We start from the raw sequence: 20,579 nt of genomic DNA, 5'->3' as shown, positions 1-20,579 counted from the left end.
GATTGTGTTCAATGGACATATAATCTCATATCATCTCATATCGTGGAAGACTTTGTGATATTGGCAAAAATCGTATCGTTGTCCAGATAACTGATATAATATCGTTTATTCTGAGCAAACTCACCATTTTTATTTTAATGCTGTCTTGTTGTTTAACTGTTTTGTATCTCGACACCACTGTAGATGAGGACACGTCCTCAATGGTTTTTCGAGGTTAAATGAAATTAACCTCATTAATATTGTAAATATCAAAATTATGAGTTTGAATTTCTTCTCCAAAACTGCACACTGCTCCTTTATCAAAGCAGGAGAACAACATTAAAAGACTAAAGACTACACACGCCGGCAGACATCATATATACACACAAGTACACAAAGTAATGACATTAAACTGTGTGTGTTGTGTGAGTGAGCTCAGGTGACTCCGGCCACGAGCTTTTCATTCCTCCCCTTTCATCAGCTGCAGGATATCTGTCGTTTACGCACAGCTCCGCTCCTGTATCCACTCTCACAGCGTGCCACAGGTAACGGATGAGCCCGCTGGTGACATATGAAACGGAAAACAACATTTTTGCAGCGGTGATCTAATTAGTGCAGTCGGTCCATTCCTGAGCCCCTCCCTCTTTCCGGGTTACGCACCAGAGCGCAGCGCTGCAGCCCGCGGTCCTCCTCCTCTCGCTCTCCGCCTGCAGCTCACAGCGTCTTCCACTTTCTTCACCTTTTTTCTTCATGTGTTACCAGAACCATGTGGCACGTTCGGTCGACTCGTGGAGAGCGAGGTTCGAGTAGGTGTTGGATGTCGCATCAGGCGTGCGTAAAAAACACGTAACGACGCAGAAGATCAATGTCCAGCGGTCCTCTCTCTCCCCCTCACGTCGGTGAGTTTAAGTTTTTTCGCTCAAAGAAAAGATCCATTATGAGATGAGGACGGAACCAGGTGAGCCGGTCTGAACTGAACTTCTCTCCTCGTTTTTGATAACTTTCAGGGTGTGACTTGGTGAAGCGAGGCGTGAGGCTGCTCTACCTGCATATGGAGCAAGGTGAGAATTACTTTGTTATAGAGCGATGTGTGAGTCTGTAACACTTTATATCACATGCAGAGCAACATGCGAGGGTCGGGATGAAAGAGGGGAACAATCTGGAAACTTTAAACACAATTTATACTCTTTATTTTGTAATTATTATTATTTTTACCTCCAATATGAGCCACTGAGCTCCAGAGCAAGAAGTCTGGAGGAAGATTTATTTTTTAATCTGCTTTAATTTACTTCAAAATAACCACACAGACTTCTGCTGAGGGCCCAAACGTCTCAGCTGCTACCAGGAAACGCAGTGTAGGTGTATCCAGCTCTCAGCTCTGATGAGACATTTGATCAGTCTCTGTTTGCACTTTAAGTATAGAAACAATATTTATTTTACTTATTTTACATATTTATTGTGTTATTTATACAGTTTTTATCTTTTACTTTTAATGTGTGGACAGGAGTTCAGTCAGAAGGTCACACATGAAGAGAAGAAGAAGTTTTACAGCCTGCTGACATGTTGTTGGTGTCTTTTACTGCCTGTGATCATCAAACTGAGTCAGAAAGTGGAGCTGAAGTAACGATTACTAGTTCAAACAGTTCAGAATGGACCTGCATTGTTTTTGCTTTCGATCGAATACGGTTTTAAATAAGTTTTTTAAAAATAGTGTTGAAATATCGTCTCGCTCTCGTGAACCCAGTGTCATGCATCGTCACATTTACTACTAACTACCTGCTTGGGTTGTTTGTTATGAGGATTCAAGGTTCAATATGTTTATCGTCACTAAGGCTGTACAAGTACTCCGGAGGGAAGAGACTCGAGACTCCACTATAGACATGGTAAATAGGAATTAGTAAATAAAATGTATGTAATAAAATAATAATAATAACAATAATTAAAAATAATACAATAGAAAATAAAGAAAAACAAAAACAGAATGCAGAATAAGAATATGGACGGCAGAGATAATGTGCATGTGTGTATATATATATATATATATATATATATATATATATATATATATATATATATGTATACATGAACATATCCTGGTTTCACGGTGTAATCTTCTTCTTTCATATTATTTTTATTAGCTACAATTAGTGAAGTCAGGTGAAGTCTCTTCGTCCACAAAACATTTCTGGAGCTTCACAGTAAAACAGAGTTGCAGCATTCTGCTAAACACCTGAAGCAGCTGGAGACTTGATTTAAAACAAACTAAATGTCTCCATACAGCTCGTCCCCCTGAAGCTCTGAGATCCAAACTGATTTGTAAAGACGTTATTTTCTCCCTTGTTCTTCACTGTAGCTGCTGAGCTACAAGTGTTAGCATGAGTCCCGTCTGAAGTGACGTAAATAACAGCTTTTTTAAATCAGTTTGGGATCTCGAGGGTTTCTGGAGACTTGGATTACACCAGACAGGCTGTATGAAGACATTTCTAGTCGATCAGTTGTTGAGCTGAAAGTTTAATCTATTATTATAAACTATTTTCGATAATCAATCATTTCAGTCATTTTGGATTCACTGCCTCCAGCTTCTGAAATGTGAGGATTCATGACAGTAAATGAAGAGTCAGAAGAAGCACGTTGAACACGTCACACTGGACCTTTGGGGAGCATTTTTCACATTTTTTGACACTTTATGTATTAACAAGTAATTGTGAAAACAGTCGGCGGGGTAATGAAACTTGTGTGTAGCCGCAGCACAACTGTCACAAACAACACAGGACACAAACACCTCAGTCACCTCAAAACTTTATCGAGTCACCGCACAGAATTGAAGTAAAAATTAATCATAACCCTCGTTGCGTGCTGTTGCTCGCCGTCTTACGGCTAATTTACAGTAAAGTCTTCTGGCTGTTCGGGTTTTTCTCACTTGTCTGGTGGTGAACACGCCGTTAAACAGACAGAGAATCTGTCTGACGTAGTTCAGGCACAAAAGTTCACAGATGAGGGATGTTTAAAGTTTTAAAGTCTTGTCATGTTTAGTCTCGTCGTCTGACTTCCTTCCTCACTCTCCGTCCTCCACATTAAACACGTCACCTCGAGGAAACTTGTGGATTTGTGGGATAACGTACGTACACAACTCAACTGAATGTAGAACAAAGGTCTCGTTGTTTGAAGACATTTTACTGCGTGTTAAATCTGTAACTCAGGACCTGACTTGCCAAAGAAAGATGACTTGATAATAACTTTATAGTTCATAAATACTCTCGGTATATTTTCTCTTTAACTTTCCAGATTGTTTCCTTCTTATCCTGCTTGTACAAACTCATGTAAATGGAGAAGAAGTACACTGCACTTTACTGAGGCTGGAACCTAATCCACACACGTGGCGTTCAGGGTCACCAGGTTTAGTGGATATGTTAATGAAAATCCAGTGATAGTTTTGGTTTCTGTCCCCTCTCACCACAGGATGAGGACAAGATGTTCTTTACTGACACTGAGAAGAAAGTTCACGCCATCGCTCCTCTCACTGCTGACTATTTGTGTCGTGCTATTAGTCAGCCTGAAGTACAGCTACATCCCTGAATCTGTACCTCCACCGGCCGCTTTCAATGACAGTCACACAGTTCACAAATACAACATTAGCTGTTCGGCTATATATGACATGGACCCGGTGGAGGTGGGTAAATCGCTGATCATGAGGAAGAAGGAAGCTGTGGAGGACACAGATCAAAGTCTGGTTAACCTCACCACAAACTGCTCGTTATTCATCCAGTCCAGAGGTTATGATGACGTGTGTGTCTCAGGGGAGGAGGAAGACTTTCCTATTGCTTACTCACTGGTTGTGCATAAATCTGCGTGGATGGTAGAGAGACTCATCAAGGCGCTGTACGCTCCCAGTAACATCTACTGCATCCACTACGATCAAAAGTCTCCACCTCAGTTCATCTCCGCCATGGAGGGCATGGCCCGATGTTTGCCCAACGTCTTCATCGCCTCCAAGCGGGAGTCTGTCTTCTACGCGAGCATCAGTCGACTGAGAGCTGATCTCCACTGTCTGTCTGACCTTCTGAGGTCAGAGGTCAAGTGGAAGTACGTCATCAACCTCTGCGGCCAGGATTTCCCCCTCAAGTCCAACATCGAGCTGGTGTCGGAGCTGAAGACGCTGAACGGAGCGAACATGCTGGAGACGAGCCGACCCACGGATTTTAAGAAGGAGAGGTTCACCTTTCACTACGAGCTGGCGACCGTCAGCTATGAATATAATAAAATACCGGTGAAAACGCAGCAGGTCAAGACGCCGCCACCGCACGGGATCGAGATGTTCATCGGCAACGCCTACTTTGTCCTGTCGCGGGAGTTCATCGTGTTCATGGACAATTCGGAGGTGGTGAAAGACTTCCTGGCCTGGTCGGAGGACACGTACTCCCCAGACGAACACTTCTGGGCCACGCTTGTACGAATGAACGGCGTACCCGGGGAGGTGCCCCGATCCCAGCCCGACGTCACCGACCTGAAGAGCAAAACCCGGCTGGTGAAGTGGCACTACCTGGAGGACAACCTGTACCCACCGTGCACGGGGGGACACGTGCGCAGTGTTTGCATTTACGGCGCAGCTGAATTGCGCTGGCTTCTTAATTATGGACACTGGTTCGCCAATAAGTTCGACCCCAAAGTGGACCCCATCATCATTCAGTGCCTCGAGGAGAAGCTGCAGGAGAAACTGAAGTTGTTCCGATCAGCGGCCTCCAGCAGCTGCCGTAAGGGTTAACGACAAGCTGCGAGTGGAGAGCAGCGCTGCGCTGGTTAGATGATTCATCGCTTATTTGATCAACAGAGAATTAATCTGCAATAATTTTGATAGTCGAGTTTCTTTCTCTTTTTTTTATTTGGGTTTTCAGAGAGACAAAAAATGAAAGAAAAGAAAACAGAAAGTTAAATTAGAATGTATATATATATACATATACATATATATACATATATATGTATATAGATATAGATATTTATTAGGGATGAGCGAGTATGCCATTATCTGTATCGTGGGGCTGAAACAAGAAGTTGGCGGTGTTTAAACCAAAGTTGTTGCTTTACATTGATGAGTTGATTATTAGTTGCTAAGTTTAGAAAACTCTTCACAGAAAAGCTTCAGATCAACGTTTTTAATCACACGAGTAACTTTTTACAGAACCATTTTTTTTTTATAAAACAAGAATAAATTCTGGAGTTTCCACATTTGTAAGCGTGACACCTTCTTATTGTGTTTAAAACCTCAGGAAAATAATAAATGGATATTTTTTATGGGGAAGTTGAGACATCTCTTTTTTTTATTTCCACACAAAGTACAACACAAAGTTAATTAGCTTTAATTTGTAGGCTAATGTTACACTGTCATTTATTTTATGAGCTGCAGTGACAAAAGAGAGCGAGGGTGTGTGTGTGTGAGGGGAGTTTTAGTTTTCAGGAGTTACTCTGGAACACACACACACATCCAGGTGTGCAAATGTATTCTTGTGGAAGGAAGATATTTTTACGACCCGAGGTTGAAGCAAAGGTTGTGACTCACGACTGCAGCGTGAACAGTACGAGTACGTAAACTCGGATCAACTCAGCATGAAGGTGTATTCAGACGAAGAAGATTAATTATTTACGAAAGAAAAGGGAAAAAAAAATAGGCGAGGAGACGTCTAGAAGGACGTCAGACCGGTCAGCCGGGCTTTTGTTACTAGCGTTTAAACGAGGCTAGTTTGGGGAAAGAGCTGTGGTGTTTTTTAATCACATCTGCCGGCCTGGTTCTGCTCGGTTTGACTTGGCACATCAGGACTACCTGCTTGATCATTAAACTGATGATTAGCTTGTCTCGTGGTCAAAGGTAGCTCAGTTAATGTCCTGTTAATAAAGCCATAAATAGGCCAAATGAAAAAAAGGAGCAGCTGTACATGCTGTTCCTCCCCGCACCACTATCCAAAACACAAAAAGTGCTGACGAAGCTCCATTAATCAAAGGGCAGCAAAACACGTTGCCTATAAAATCCTCACAATAAAAGTGTGTTACTTGAAGCAGCAGGAGGAAATGCTCCGTTTTCACCAGCAGTAACTCAACACGTCTTCTGACGCAGCTCAAAACAAACAGGATGAAACAGTATAACAGAGCAGATATCTGACAGCATGAACAGGGACGCTGGAGAGAACCTAAAGTAAAAAACAGACGTGGTACTTTGGATCATCCTGGGCGCAGCTTGGCTCAACCTGGCGCAGTAAAACCTGATGATGGAAATGCGAATGGGTGCGGTTTTGAGTCGACGTGGCCAAAAGTGCCAGTGGAAAATCCCCACCGGTGCGTCGCTCTTGAGGTCTATAAAAGTTTGCCAGACCCCTCTCAATGAAAATGTGATCTTTTCCAACTGCAGGTGGTGCAGAAACATCGTCCACAGTTTCAGAGTGAAGCTGTGGTCTGTGTTCGATTCCAGGTTGATAATATCAGTCTGCGTGTTCGAAGGATTACTCACGAACACAAAGGGTTGAAATCTGGGCAACACAAGATCTGACCTTTAGACTCATAACACTGCTGTCGGTGGATTGAGTCGATGAGGACGTCTGATCACAACTGAAAAATGTTTTCCCAATAAGTTGTGATTTTTTTGTGCCGTGCCAGAACATTTGATCGATTTTATTTATTTTTTTTGATAAGTGAAGTCACGTTATGCAATACTTTGAACTTTTAACAGTCTGTGTCTGGCTCTGACTGAGGAGGAATGCTTGGGCATCTGTCCATAACTCTTCTGAGTTACTCCCAAATCATTAACCCCGGCTGTTTCTTGATAATCCACGGAGATGGTGCAATTTAAACATGAAGAGCGTTATAAATAAACGCTCTTCAGTAGAAGAGCCGGGATACCACCCAAAATATTTTCTTAAGATGGAAAACATCAGCAGGAGGGGAAGACAGATAAGAGGAGGCGGGGTAAAGAAGTTTCCTAGTAACTTAATTGAGCATTTGAGTGTGAACGTGGTGCCAACAGTTTGTGTGATAAACAGCTGTCATCAAACTTTTTACTTTGGCGAGCGCAGTAGAAACTAAATGACGGGCCACAGGCCAAGAGGAAACACCCATTATACTGTACTGTTAACGCTGAAGCAGACGATTGTAGAGGAGGATATTTGATCGTCGAGTCTCAATCACAGGTCGTGAGGAAACTGGCACCTCTTCTAGTTTATCTCGTTGGATCGTATTTCATAAAACTGTGGTAGTGAATGAAAAGAGACGAACAAACACGTCATTATAAAGACGACACAGCCAACAGCCTCGTTAGTGACGTCGTCTCCTCACTGAAACATTGCAGAGCTGCTCCTGTATATCAGCAGCTCACAGAACTGAACCAGAACCAGAACTGCAGTTGTCAATATGAGCAGATTTATTGTGATGTTCATCTTTTTTACGATCTTTTCTGAGCCCAGTTGGCTCCATGTTGGTGTTGAGTGAGACGATGTAGCTCACTGAGCAGTTTAACACAAAACCACCTGAGATTTTACTTTAATTACAACAAACTGAGACTTCAAAATGTAACTTTTTACACCCACAAACATCAGATGTGTGATTCCTGGCACAGTTCAAACAGGATCAAACATTTATTTTGCGTCTTCCCGTAGACTTCTGTACAAATCTTGTCCGATATAAGGTCTCATGAGGTCCACCAGAACTTCAGCTCTCCATAGAAACATTTGAGTTCTCTGATATAAATGAAGGTTGTGTTTCGAAGATGGTTCTGGTCTCATGGGGATGATGCAGTAATCATCAATGAGCAGTCGAGGGTCAGAAGGTCAGCATGTTGACGGCAGCGTGGAGCGTCTGTTGAGCAGAATCTGATGTGACTCCAGGTGTTTATTCCTCCAGGAGGTCTGGATCTCTGCCACAACCACTCATTCGCCCTCATTGAAAAATCCAGATTCTGTGAAAACGGCAATAATGTTCGAAGTTTCCACAGCACAAGTAGCACATTGGGCCGTGACTGAGTGAATATGGAAACAGGCCTTTAGAGTGAAGTAGACAATTAAGTAAGAATCGAAAGAGGAGTTTAAGTTTGAAAGGTATCGAGGTATAGAAATATTTGCCAAAACACTTTCTCAATGATCCGTCTATGTTTAACCTCATTCACTATAAATAACTTGGGCTTGTGTTCTGGTTGTTTACGACTGTATTATTGTTGTGTTTCATGTTTGTACTTCACACCACGACATCAAGAGTCAATAAAAAATCTGAATCTGAATCGCTGCATCATCCATCTCGGGGGTCTTTGTGAAGTCAGGCTGCACTTTTAACTCCGTCAGGGAACACGACACATGCAAAAACACATGAACACAGGGAACACACAGCCTCTCAATATGTCTGAAGGTTTGACCGTGTCATGATGAGGGAACATGCTGAAACGTTTCCTCATTTAGTTTTATAATCTGGATGATAACTGATAACTGCAGCGTGAAACAAAACATGCCATTGATCTCGCTGATCTTGATCTTTAGAGTTCTCTGCAGGCTGACAGACGGAAGTACTGCACATACAAACAAGCTGCACGAGTCAGTGCACAAGAAGGAAATGAAAGGACTCACAAAAAAACGTTATTTATTTGTAGTTTCACTCAGAGCAACCTTCTCAGTTTCACGAGTGAAACGTGAACGTTTTCTGTGATGGTCATCGACAGAGAAGTCACATTACATCACACAGCTGTTATTACATCAGATAGAAAGACAGCACGAAGAAAAAGAAGTGATTTATGCAGTTTGACAGGGATTGTTTGGAGACAAACAGGAAAACAGGAAGTACTATGAAAATGTTCAACAATGGGACAAAGAACGGTTCAACTTCCTTTTCAGAACTGTGAATCTATTATTGTCAGCAAGGACACAACAGCAGCAGAGCCAGTGACAGAAGGGTCGCTGCTTTGACTTTCTGCAAAACCATAAATTAACGTCACACTTTGACAGGAAAATGGCTGCTGGTTAGACGTGAACAATATTTACAGCAACATGTTTTATGGTCCTCAACGTTGTGGGTAATAAAAAAAAAGAAGCAACTAAAAATATTTTTAGACATTAAAAGAGTTGCTACGAGAGAGAAACACATGATTATTATGTTGAGACGCTGAGGACTGATCCGTTAGCTGCACTGTGTTGAATGCTAAGTCTATATAATACATATATAATATGTTCATTCTCAGGAATGTGACACTGTTGCCAGTTTGTGTCCCGTGGTTGCCATGAATCGTGAGGAAATCAACCCAACCTGTCGCTATTAGTTTACACACAGAGGTATCACGTTCATAATGCCAGTAACCTCAGAGCTTCCTCCAAACGTTAGTCACAGATCACGTAGGAGAGCTCTGATGGAGGGGCCTCAGTGGTTATTAGGTTCCAGTAAATTATTAATAATAGGGGAAGTTCCAGTTTGTGAATGTCTGTGAGAACGTTACACCTGCAGCAGTGACAGGTGTTTGTTCAGTTTACCAAACCCTGACACACACACCGGACCCTGTTTGGTGTTACCAGGGGTGATACGACTGCGTACAACCTGAGAGCACTGACAACGAGGGGCTTAAAGCAACAACCCTCCCGTCACACACTTCTTCCAGTTTGACTGGAAATCCATCTATGTCAAACTGGAACGTCCGTCTTTGAACAGAGGAGGTGGCCTAAGACATTATTCATCACCCACCTGTAATGCAGTACTGAGTTCTCTCCCTGGACAGCTTAACAACCTTTCAGACCTGGGCCCACCTCGCCTTAGCAACCCGCATGAAGGCCGGTCTGACCAACGACCCACAAGTGGCCTTAACGACTCTGTAAGGACACTCCCACGCAGACGTTAAAAGCCTGCCATCTCCTCGCCAGTTAGTTAGAAGTGAAGAAGCCTCTTGGATGAGAGGTGAAGCAGTCCAGTTGCCTGCGATACAGCACCTGGAAACGCTCCTGTTGTTCATCATCTGGCCCCTCAAGTGGTGCCAGTTTGTGGGGAAGCTGTAGCTCAGGAGGTGGAGCGGGTCGTCCAGTAATTGGAAGGTCGATGGTTGCATGTCGAAGTATCCTTGAGGAAGATGCAGAACCCCGAGTTGCTCCTGATGAGCAGGTCGGCTCCTCGCATGGCAGCCTCTCACATCAGCGTATGAATGTGTGTGAACGGCCTGGTTCTACTCGGTTTGACACAACTGGGCTACCTGCTTGAAGGTGAGTCTTAAACCAATGACGCACTTGTCTCGATCCCCCGCAGTACTATCGAAGAATCACCGCTAACAAAGTGGATCAGCTAATTCAGTTCAGTTCCCTGTTACTAAGTCATTTAAAAGCTTTTATTATGAAGGAGGGGACGTTTGACTCGGCACGGCCAAAAGTGCTGATGGAAAAACGTCCATATGTTGCACTGATGCTAGCTAGAAAACGTTAACATTACTAATGCTAGCTAGCTAACATTAACGGCGCTAACACTAGCTACTGTAGCTAACATTATGGCAGTACAGTACGCTGTAGAAATCAGCCATGTGCACATTTCTTCCCTCCACAAACTGAAAACTAGCAGACTGTTGATGCTGACGAAACACAGAAACCACGAGACAACGGTGTAATACGATTGGCTGACGAACCTTGTTAGAAGCTGGAACCAGCTGTCAGATCTCTTACACACTGATAAACAAAACAAATGGTTCTGGACCTGACAAACATTTTAAAAATGATTAATTCACAGTCATAAACTCTCGCCTCTCGGTGAGAGGAGACGCCTGTTTCCTGTGAAAGCTTCACACTGTGGCCTGGCGTGAAGCTCAAAATGTGCGAAAACGCTTCTCGTATATTAATGATAGTGTCAAACTGTTTGTGATTTTGTGTGTGTGTGTTTTCTTTTAAGATTATCCTTTTCCTTTGTTTGATAGGACAGTTTGACAGTGACAGGCGAAAGGATGTGCAGCGAAGGACCACCGGCTGGATTCAAAGCGCCCGCTGCACCAGGTGAGCCATCAGGGCGCCGCCATTGTTTTTTCACGTCTACTTAAGTTAGTCCGGAAAGTAAACACCTACAGGAAATACCGAAAAATACAACCGTCCACCGTCTGAACTCAAGTTTCTCTCTCTGACTGAACTAAGACGAGCTTAAATTGCCTCGTTAACTCATCGTCAAACACACTTCATTCAAACTGGACACAAACTGAATCAGAGTCAGCAGAACAGTGTTGGTTTGTCTCCACAGTCACCTCTGGTTCGGTCCAAATAAATCCTAGCTTTTATTACAACAAGCGTTCTTGTTACTGGACTCTCGCTGCTTCAAAGGCACTCGACACTTGCTGAGTTGACATTTAACTTGACATCTCTCACATTACCTCCAAGTTATGCTGCTCGGGGTTGCCGTCAGTGCAGTCTGCTCGTGAAGTGAGATCTAAAAACACAACTTCTTTTCTTGCCTCGTTCAACTCGGCAACATTTATGAGAAACATCTCTACTTTTTTTTCTCCATTTCCAGGAAAGGCTTTGCGCTCTCACAGTGGAGCTCTGTGTTCAACACATTAAAATGAACTTTCCATCTTCCTGTTTGTTTGATGTCATAATACTGTACACAGCTGAGGTCTGGGTGTTTAGGCCTGCATTTCCTGTCTTCCTCTCTACGTCGCTCTTCACTTCAACACCGGCTGTTTATATAAAGCGATCAAATGTCTATTTCATTCATGTCTGCGCCTACAGTAGTTTGGGTTGTTTTTTGTCTCTGATGTCCTGATAGTGAGCGATGAGGCCTCGATTGACGTGTTGTAATACAATATTTTAAACATGCACAGATCCGTTAGAAATGATGACTTGTGAGATGCAAGACTAAAGTCAAGCTGCTGTGGTTTTTGTGCAGATGATTGGTGAAGAAGGTGAGTCATGTCAAAAGCCTTAAATAGCTCTCAGTGGCCTCTCACTAACCACGTGTCTCACAAGTGTCAAGTTTCTATCCGAGTTTCACAGCTCATGAGCACCGGAGTAATGTTAACGTTCACTGCAAAGAGCTCATGAAATATGCTGAGTTGGACTTCTGTCTCTGTTTGTCTTTCCAGAGTAACATAAACCAGATTTCTTCATGTTCTGATTCAGCTACTTTGGTTATGTGCAAATATAAAACCATTACCAGTTTTGCATCGAGCCACAGTTTCACTTTTAACTGAGACTAAGATGACCTCGCATTGAACTCTTGGTTGAACTTCCTGCCAGAACAAAAATTTTTGGGCCGCAGGGACACATTTACTAATGAAGCTTTGTCAACAAGGTCTGCCGTTCACCTTGCCAAGGTGTTCATTTAGATTTTCTGCCTCTATCAGAACAAAACAAAAGATGTTTGCCAAGTGTTGTGTTGGGAGGGACGGGCAGATCCACCGATCGGCTGCTCAGAGCCGGCCACTTCCGGAGGAATAAACACTCAGATTTGGCTCGGATCCGGAGCCGTTTACCGCTGAAGTTAAATTTTAACTTTATCCAACGTAACGGTGCGTTTCATTCGGTCGCCTGTTGCTAAAACTTCAAGATGAGAGTCAGAGAAGGGCAGGAAGTCGGCGAATGAGACGAAACATAACACATTTAAATTGAAACTTTCCCCTGTCTGTGAACATTTGAGTCATGTAGACAGATTTTCCTCAGGAGTTCAGCCTCTGACTGAACTGTGGTTCTGGTTCTGCCTCTCCTCTCTGTGACGTTACGTTCATGAAGTAAAGTCCATTTCCCCTCCGGCTCCAGTCAGCAGTCAACATTACAGAACAGAAACACCCGACAATGGAGGTCACCTCCGGATCACTGCTGCAGTCAGGCTGATAAACAGGAGTGAAGATAAATCCACTTTTTAATCCCACAAGTTACAAAGTAATCTCTGAGCTCTCGGATCGGTGCAGAATCTCCTGATGTTTATTCCTTCAGAAGGTCCGACTCTGCACCCGACCCTCCTCCAGAGCCAACGGTTACACCCCGCCTTTCCGAAACCCCGCTGTTCCGAAAATAGACTTCCATTCTTCGTAATGCCGTGGTTTCCCATTTTTTCTAAAGATCCTGCTATTCTGAAAAGGCTACTGGGGAAACCCTTACCCTAACGGGAAATTATTTGAAGTTGAAAGTCGGAACAGCGGTGTTTCGGAATGGAAGGCTGTCCCCAGAGCCGACCGGCCCACAAAACACTCAGCAAACATCTTCTGTTTGGTTCTGACTGACACACAAACACAGCGTTACACAACATAACATTAAAATTAGAACGTGAACTTGCAACATGAATGTTAAGTTTTGACACAACTGAGTTGCAACATATTCGTGTTTTGCAGAAATGAACATAGTCAACATCTGCTCCTGTGAGAAAACTCTCTCGTGAACAAACCAAAGCTTTTTGTTTTGACAGGATCATTTGTAAATCATGCAAATCTTCACTGCTCACACTGAAAACTTAATTTACAGGAAGTGGTAGAAAAGCAACCTTTGGTGTGATGAGACAGAGTATTTTTAGTCTCCCAGATAGATGAAAGTGTACCAGACACGTTCATGCCGCCCACACACTGCGTGGAGTGATGACACTCGGGTCGCCCACTCCTGTTTGCCTGATCTGAGCCACGAGCCGTACGCACCGGCCACGTGTCAGCCCAGATCGAGCCGAACAAACCAGAACTGGGCCACAACAGTTTTGCCATGGGTTGTCAAAGAATGTGCAGCACTTGTCACGTTCTTGAACGCTGACCGTTGTTTCCTGTAAAGAGAGGCCACATCAAAAGGTGCCTCAGTCTTTAAACTCCTGCACAGAAAACGAGCTCACATAGTTCAAAGTGAGGTGAGAAGTATGTGTTCATGCTTCATCTCCAGCTGCAGTTGCACAATCAAGGCTGCCACCTCAGAGTCATATAATGTGGGATCTCTGCAGCTGAGTAGCACAATGAACAGGCCCGGGCGCTGAACAATATCACATTTAGTACTGTTCTCCTGCAAATATTGACAAGTTCCTGTATTCCTCATTTAACGACGAGTTTTTAACAACGTGTGCGGTTCTAAAAACCAGAGGTTAATGTTTTCAGGAGGTGAGATGGCAGAGGCAGAGCCGTGTTCATCAGTTGACGCTGTGAACTTGATGAAAACACCTCATACTCGAGTATTTCATGAGTTTATCACGTATGAACTCTCTTGAACCAGTTTTTTAAACAAGGAGGAAGTCACAGTTCAGGAAGAAAAAGGGGAAGCAACAACCACAAATATGCACACAAAGATTAACACTTTTGCTCGGCTGTTCCTCACAGATTATTATCTGCATACTGCACCAACCGTCCACATGGTATTAAAGGGATAGTTCACCTGACAGCACCTCTACAGCTCACTGATTAACATGACTTCATGATAAACTAATCGAACTGACAGCCTCACACTGACGCCACAGCTGCCAATCTGCTCGACTCTCTACGGGGAAGTGATAAAACTATTCCTTTAAGAGCTCATTGTGTGTTTGTACATAAGATTAATATGCCATCAGTCCATCGTACCAATATTTCAACATTGCTACAGATCAGAGGTGTGAAGCAACAAAGTACAAATACTTCGTTACTGTACTTCAGTACATGTTTCAGGTATCTGAACTTTACTTGAGTATCTCTGTGACTTTCCCTCTCAAACATCTGAACTTTCTCCTCCTCACAGCTTCAAAACAGCCTCGTTACTTTAGTTTGATGCATTTGAGGTGAATTATGGATTATTGTTATTTGGCGTCATCGCACGCCGCCTTCCCAACATCACAAGACTGATCTCAACCTATCAGAGCACATCACGCACGGCAGACGCAGCGAGACGAAACAAAGACGTAAAAGATTAGATTACATTAGATTACATTAGATTAGATTGGCTTTATTTATCCCACAACAGGGAAATTCACTTGTTACAACAGCTCAAGATGCAACAAGTACGGGAAAAAGAGTGGGACAAATACACACACAATTAAATAAAAGATAAACAGGCAGAGAGGGAGGCTGGAATGGGGAGAAAAGGCGTGTTAGTGTCTCGTATCTGCAGAGAGTTTCTTATTTTCTCTCTTTGTTGCTGCTCGGGACGCTTTACCAACCCAACATGTGGCTATTTGACGTCCTGGGAATGAGACTCAACTATCAACTATCTTTGTGGTGCGTTCAGGAGCAGCTGGGACAAATCCTGCTGATTCTACCTTTAACTTTAATAGTCTTTGAATTATATTAATATGACGTGAGCTTCAGTTAGCTTTGACCACAAATGTCCTTCAGAGGGAGACTTTTTACTCTGATACTCTGAGTACATTTAGAGCCTGTACTCTATTACTTTTACTGGAGTAAAGAAGTTGAATCAGTACTTCTACTTTTACCAGAGTATTACATGTGTATGAGCTGACTCATGTCAGGAGGAGGAGATGGTGGCGTCACTGGTCAAGGCGACATTTGTAAGCCTGAAGCCTCTGGATCTTTTTATCCACTATCAGGAAATGTACCAGGTGTGTTTGTGACGACAGAAGACAATAATCACATTCCTGATCAATAATCCTGTAAAGGCTCATTGTGTGTTCATACATCACACTGACAGATTATTCTTTATCTTCACATCTGAGACTGTAACTGGTTTCATGTCGCCTCTTCCTTCTGTAAAGACGTCAGCGCCTGATAGTGAAGACGAGGCTCATGACAGTCCGTTAAATAAAATCCCACCTGTCCATCAGCTCTGCCGACATGCTGACATGTATTTTAAAGAAACCAAAAGGTGAAATTACTACATGTTTATTTCCATATTGAGTTATGAAGATCAAACGTCTCTCTGCTCTCTGACAAACACACATCTGAAAAGAAAAAACAGATCCCAGGCTGCAAATTACAGAATTATTCTCTGGAGGTCGTCTTTCAAATCATCCATCCACGTGACGCTCGTGAGCTTCTTTTTTTATTTTAATGTTTTAATTCATTTCTCTTTCTCGTCCTCCGGCCTTGGAGCTCTTAATAAGTTATTTGCCGTCACCGGATGAAAAGGCTCTTCAAACACACACCTGAATTGTGACTTGGATCTCTTCAGTGCCGGCTGAATGCAGATGTTGGCCCTCGGTTCTGTTTGCAGTGGCGGGTTTGAATCCACTTGGTGGCGCTGTGGCTGTGTGGAAGCGGGAGGCTCGGTGCTGATTCCCTCTCTTTTGTCTCATTTCAGACAAAAAACTGTCACTTTCTCTGGTTTCAGGCTCCCAGCTTGAGTCTGAGGGTGAAGGAAAGAGGTGAAAGATGATTAATGAAGAGTTTAATTGGAATTCATTCTGACTTTGACATCACATCTTTACATCTGGTATCAACTTCGACGTGATCTCTTTAGTTTCATCACCAGACATTTAACCTTTTTATATATTTCCATCATGATATTCTCATTTACAAGTTGTTTACTTGTGTATCACGAAGTGTTTTTCATGTGCAAACACATCGAGAACATCAGGAGGTTGTGGTTGCGTCATTTCTTCTCGTGTGATGTCATTGTTTCATTATTTTCTATTTACGTTCACCTGTTGTGTTGTTACCTGGGTCGTGTGATTGCCTCTGATTGGCTGGAGCCCTGATGACCACCTAGTGGCTGAAACATGTTAATGATTCAACCACTAAAATAAAACAGGTGTTTTAATATTTCCAGTGTGCAGAAGCATCCAAACCAAAAGAAGGCAGGTGTTTTAATATCCACTACTTTAATGTACCGTTGTTTCATTTTTAATATTTTCTTCTTCTTTCGACACATTTTCTTAAATGTGTAGTGCCCCGATCGCCTTCTGGTTTCTGGAGTAATTAGGAGATTATTGAGGGAAAACTCTTAGTTTTAAAGGAGCAGTCTGTAGTTTTGAAGAAATGTTAATGAGAAGAGAAAGATCTTCATTGGCTGATTTTTCTTTTTCTGCCTAAACAAACTAAATAAACAAGCGTTTTGTTTTTGTGACTGAATAAACAAACTGACCTTAAAACGACAACACACTTTATACTGTTTTACTTTGTTTATACGTGGCGGACCCTGCCACCTTTCTAGCTTCAAACAGTGTTCTGGGACCTTATGTTCCTCTGAGAGCAGCTTGTTTAAAACAGTTTGTATTATTACCTCAGTAATATTATAGAGTTCGGATTTCTTCTCTAAAACTACATTTTGCCCCTTTAAGCCGATATGCGCTGGTATGAAAACATAATTTTTAGAGATTATAATGCAGAAAAAGATGCTCGAGGTGATTTATAATATTTTAATTTCCAGTGCAGTTTAATGTTTTAGTGCACTGATGTCGTCAAGTTTTATTGTTAAGCTGTAAAACATCGTGCTGCTGTTACACATCTATCACACAAGTGTCATTTTTTTACTTTGACGTCTGCATCCGCCCCAAAAATCACGTATCAGTATGTTTTCGCCTTATTTTTTATTTCCTACTTCTACTTTAAAGGTGCACCTTAAAGAACAACACAATTTATACTGTTTGACTTTGTTTTTTATGTGGCGGACCCTGCCACCTTTCTAGCTTCAAACAGTGTTCTGGCACCTTATTTTCTTGTTTATTCACTGATGGAAACAGTTTGTATTATTACCTCATTAATATTGTAAATATTAAAATTCAGAGTTTGAATGTCTTCTCCTAAAACTACATAATGCCCCTTTAATGGTGTAGTAGTTGTAGAATATGTTCATGCATTGATAGCTGCTTTATAATGACTAATAATAAAGAGACAATATGCTGCAAATGTGCATGACAGAGTGCTGCAGGGACGACAGAGAAGGTGAACCCAAATGCAAGAAACTCAGGAGGCAGCAGGCTGGAAAGAATAAAAGGCCAGAAACAAAAAACACAAGAACTAAATCAAGTACAAACCAAAGAAGCAGTGGGCAGGACCGTCGTGGGGAAACAGAACAGACAAACTAACAAAGACAGAGGGGGAAGTCTTAAATACACAGGGAGGGACGACTAATTGAACACAGGTGAGCAGAGAAAACATCAGAGGAGAGGAAACCACACAGAGCAGATACTGAGGAGGAGAATCAGAGACAGCTGAAAACAATCAGGACGATCACAGAGGAAGTAACACAACGTGACACACGAGGACGAAGCTCACAAAATAAAAAATGGGTAATAAGGAACCCACAAACACGACATGTGACAAAGTTAGCAAAAGCTAATGCTAGGCTACAAACAGACGACATCACGGTCACATGACTTAAACGTCACCTCCACTGAGCGTCTTACTACAGTTACTATCCAGGTTTTCTATAAACTGATCAATGTACAAGTTGTAAAGTCAGAGTCAGAACAGTGTGTAACTAAAGTGGCCTGTAAAGACGGACTAGTGAGTAGATGAGTCTCCGTGTTCGCTGTGAGGACGTTTAATGTCCCAGACGACCTCTGTAGTCTCATTTAGACACTCGTTAGCAACCGCCATTTTTAAAAAAACAAGCTTTTTAATTCCAGCGTGAGGTTTTAACTGACCTGTTTTATGACACAGAACAAAATGTGGAACCAAAAAGCCGCTGACCTCGAGACGAGAAGAAACGGGACTGTAAAAATGCTGACTTGTATCCAGGTTTTATGACTCTGTAAGCAACTAGTTCATGGATTTCTCTATTTTGTGCATTTCCTGTGGAACAAGAATGTCGCAGATTAAAGGAAAACTTTAAAGAAAGACATCACATCCCTCTGTAATCATGACAAATCACTTTTTATGCAGTTGTTATGATGATTTAATACATCGTAACAACATGTGTTCTCATAGGCATCTATACATCTACTGTATATAAGTGGTTGCATGTGTGTTATTATGTATTTTGCTTACGTACGTTTAATTTATTCTCTGCACGGTGCAGCTTGTACACATGTAAACGTGGAAAGGTCATCGCTTTGGTCTGTTTTTGACATTTACTCATTATTTTGTGGCCGTTTCAGCTTTTTGATTGCATTTGTTTACTTTGTTTCACCTAAAGACCAAAATGAAAGATCACATCAAATTTCCGCATGTGTAAAATGATGCACCTCATTGTTCTGGATCACCATAAACCTGTAACGCTGACGTGAAGCCGCTCGCTCTATTTTCGCTTTGCACAGCCGTGACTTAATGCGTCCAAAGGGTGCCCACCTGGGTGCATAAACAGTCGCTCTGACAGCCCGGCTATGCATGGCTTACTCCTCCTCTGTTCATTTTATAGTGTGCATGTATCACTTTATAGCATCCATCTATCTAGTAAACCTTGAAAAGGCTGTCGAGGCTCTGGGATAAATCTGAGGGTGACACTCTGACAGTCCCTGATCTGCCCGTCCATGTTGCCTGAAATCTCTCTCGACGATCGTAACTTTGCTCTCTCACACTCTGACATATTCCTCGCTGAAGCAGGGGTGTGTGTGTGTGTGTGTGTGTGTGCCATCTGATAAACCAGCTCAGCTCTAATGTCACCTGTCAAGGTGCAGCTGACAGAGAAATAAACAAAAATATTGCAGCATGATGCAGCTGAAAATAAGAGTTTTTCCGTGTGAGAACGAAGGAGCTGTGATGTAGCCTGAGTGAGTGTGTGTGTGTGTTGCAATTGAGCCTGGCACATAGACATGTTTGTGTGTGTGTGTGTGTGTAAAGGAGTATGTGAGTGTAATTAATGATGTGTTCCTCCTCTTCATAGGGTAATAGGATTTCCCCACCCCAGGCGGTAAAGAGAGTGGGAGGGGGGAGAAAACGGCTCTGCACGTATGGATGTGTGTGTGATTGCAGAGTTAGTGAATGGGAGCCCCATGTAGTGATGCCAATAGAGGTCCTGTGTGTGTGTGTGTGTTTGTGTGTGTGTGTGTGTGTGTGTGTGTGTGTGTTAGGGGGGAGGGGGAACAAGCGAGTGATTTATAACAGCTACTCCAGGTCTCTCCTCTCTCCCACAGCAGCACCGCAAACACATCCATTACAAAAGTACTGATGTTAATGGGATTGTTGTGTGTGTGTGGGTGCGTGCGTGCTTGTGTGTGTGTGTGTGTGTGCATGCATGTGTGTGGGTGTTTGTGTGTGCACGATACAGAGGCTGCACAAGTGTGAGTGTGCACCTTTATGCGTGTGTGAGAGAGTGATAACCAGATGCTACTGGGTGAAAGGAAGGTGAAGGTTACTGAGGGTGTTTGGTGGAGGTTTACTGGTGCTCAAGTCCGAGCGCAAGTTTCCACGCGTGTGTGTGTGTGTTTGTGTGTTTGTGTGTGTTTGTGTGTGTGTGTGTGTGTGTCGCTCTGCTGGAGAAACGTAGCTGAGATGGAGTAATAAAAACCAGAGTTGAGGAAAATACTCCAGAGAGTAAACAGAGGGAGCAAAGAAGAAATAAATAAAGAGGATGTAGAGCTTCTCGGTAATGGACTGCTAGATGCTGAGGACCACATCTGCCTCAGTGTGTGTGTGTGTGTGTGTGTGTGTGGATATATACACACACACATAGTGTCTGGCTGTCTCCTCTCACATTACCCTTTACATTAAAACCAGTCAGGGGGAAAATTACTGCAGACCTGGGCCACCGTCGGCCCACCTGGCCCCACAGCGAGAGGAGGGGACGTGGAACCAGAGGAGGGGATGAGGAGGAGGATAAGGGGATGAGGAGGTTGTGGGGGGTCAGAGG

At 42.9% G+C, this 20,579-nt stretch overlaps 1 protein-coding gene and 1 long non-coding RNA gene across 2 annotated transcripts; one reads left to right on the top strand and one right to left on the bottom strand.

The window, feature by feature from the left end:
* The first annotated feature begins 714 nt into the window (after positions 1–714).
* Positions 715–4,869, top strand: LOC141006065 (beta-1,3-galactosyl-O-glycosyl-glycoprotein beta-1,6-N-acetylglucosaminyltransferase 4-like). Its single transcript, XM_073478168.1, has 3 exons — positions 715–878; positions 987–1,040; positions 3,439–4,869. The coding sequence occupies exon 3, from the start codon at positions 3,440–3,442 to the stop codon at positions 4,739–4,741; it is 1,302 nt and encodes a 433-aa protein (XP_073334269.1). The 5' UTR covers positions 715–878; positions 987–1,040; position 3,439; the 3' UTR covers positions 4,742–4,869.
* A 10,845-nt stretch (positions 4,870–15,714) lies between these two features.
* Positions 15,715–17,844, bottom strand: LOC141005564 (uncharacterized). The gene is made up of 3 exons (XR_012179881.1): positions 17,824–17,844; positions 15,994–16,193; positions 15,715–15,789 (listed from the first exon to the last, which is right to left on the bottom strand). It is a non-coding gene; the product is annotated as an uncharacterized lncRNA (long non-coding RNA).
* Positions 17,845–20,579: the final 2,735 nt, after the last annotated feature.

The sequence above is a fragment of the Pagrus major genome, chromosome 12 (genome assembly GCF_040436345.1).
Source record: "Pagrus major chromosome 12, Pma_NU_1.0".
In the NCBI taxonomy this organism is placed as follows: domain Eukaryota; kingdom Metazoa; phylum Chordata; class Actinopteri; order Spariformes; family Sparidae; genus Pagrus; species Pagrus major.
The sequence above is the reverse complement of the archived record's forward strand: the minus strand, read 5'-3'. Positions and strand labels throughout refer to the sequence as shown.

Excerpts from the sequence above, each read along its gene's own strand:
- LOC141006065 (XM_073478168.1), top strand. The coding sequence starts at position 3,440 with ATGAGGACAAGATGTTCTTTACTGACACTGAGAAGAAAGTTCACGCCA.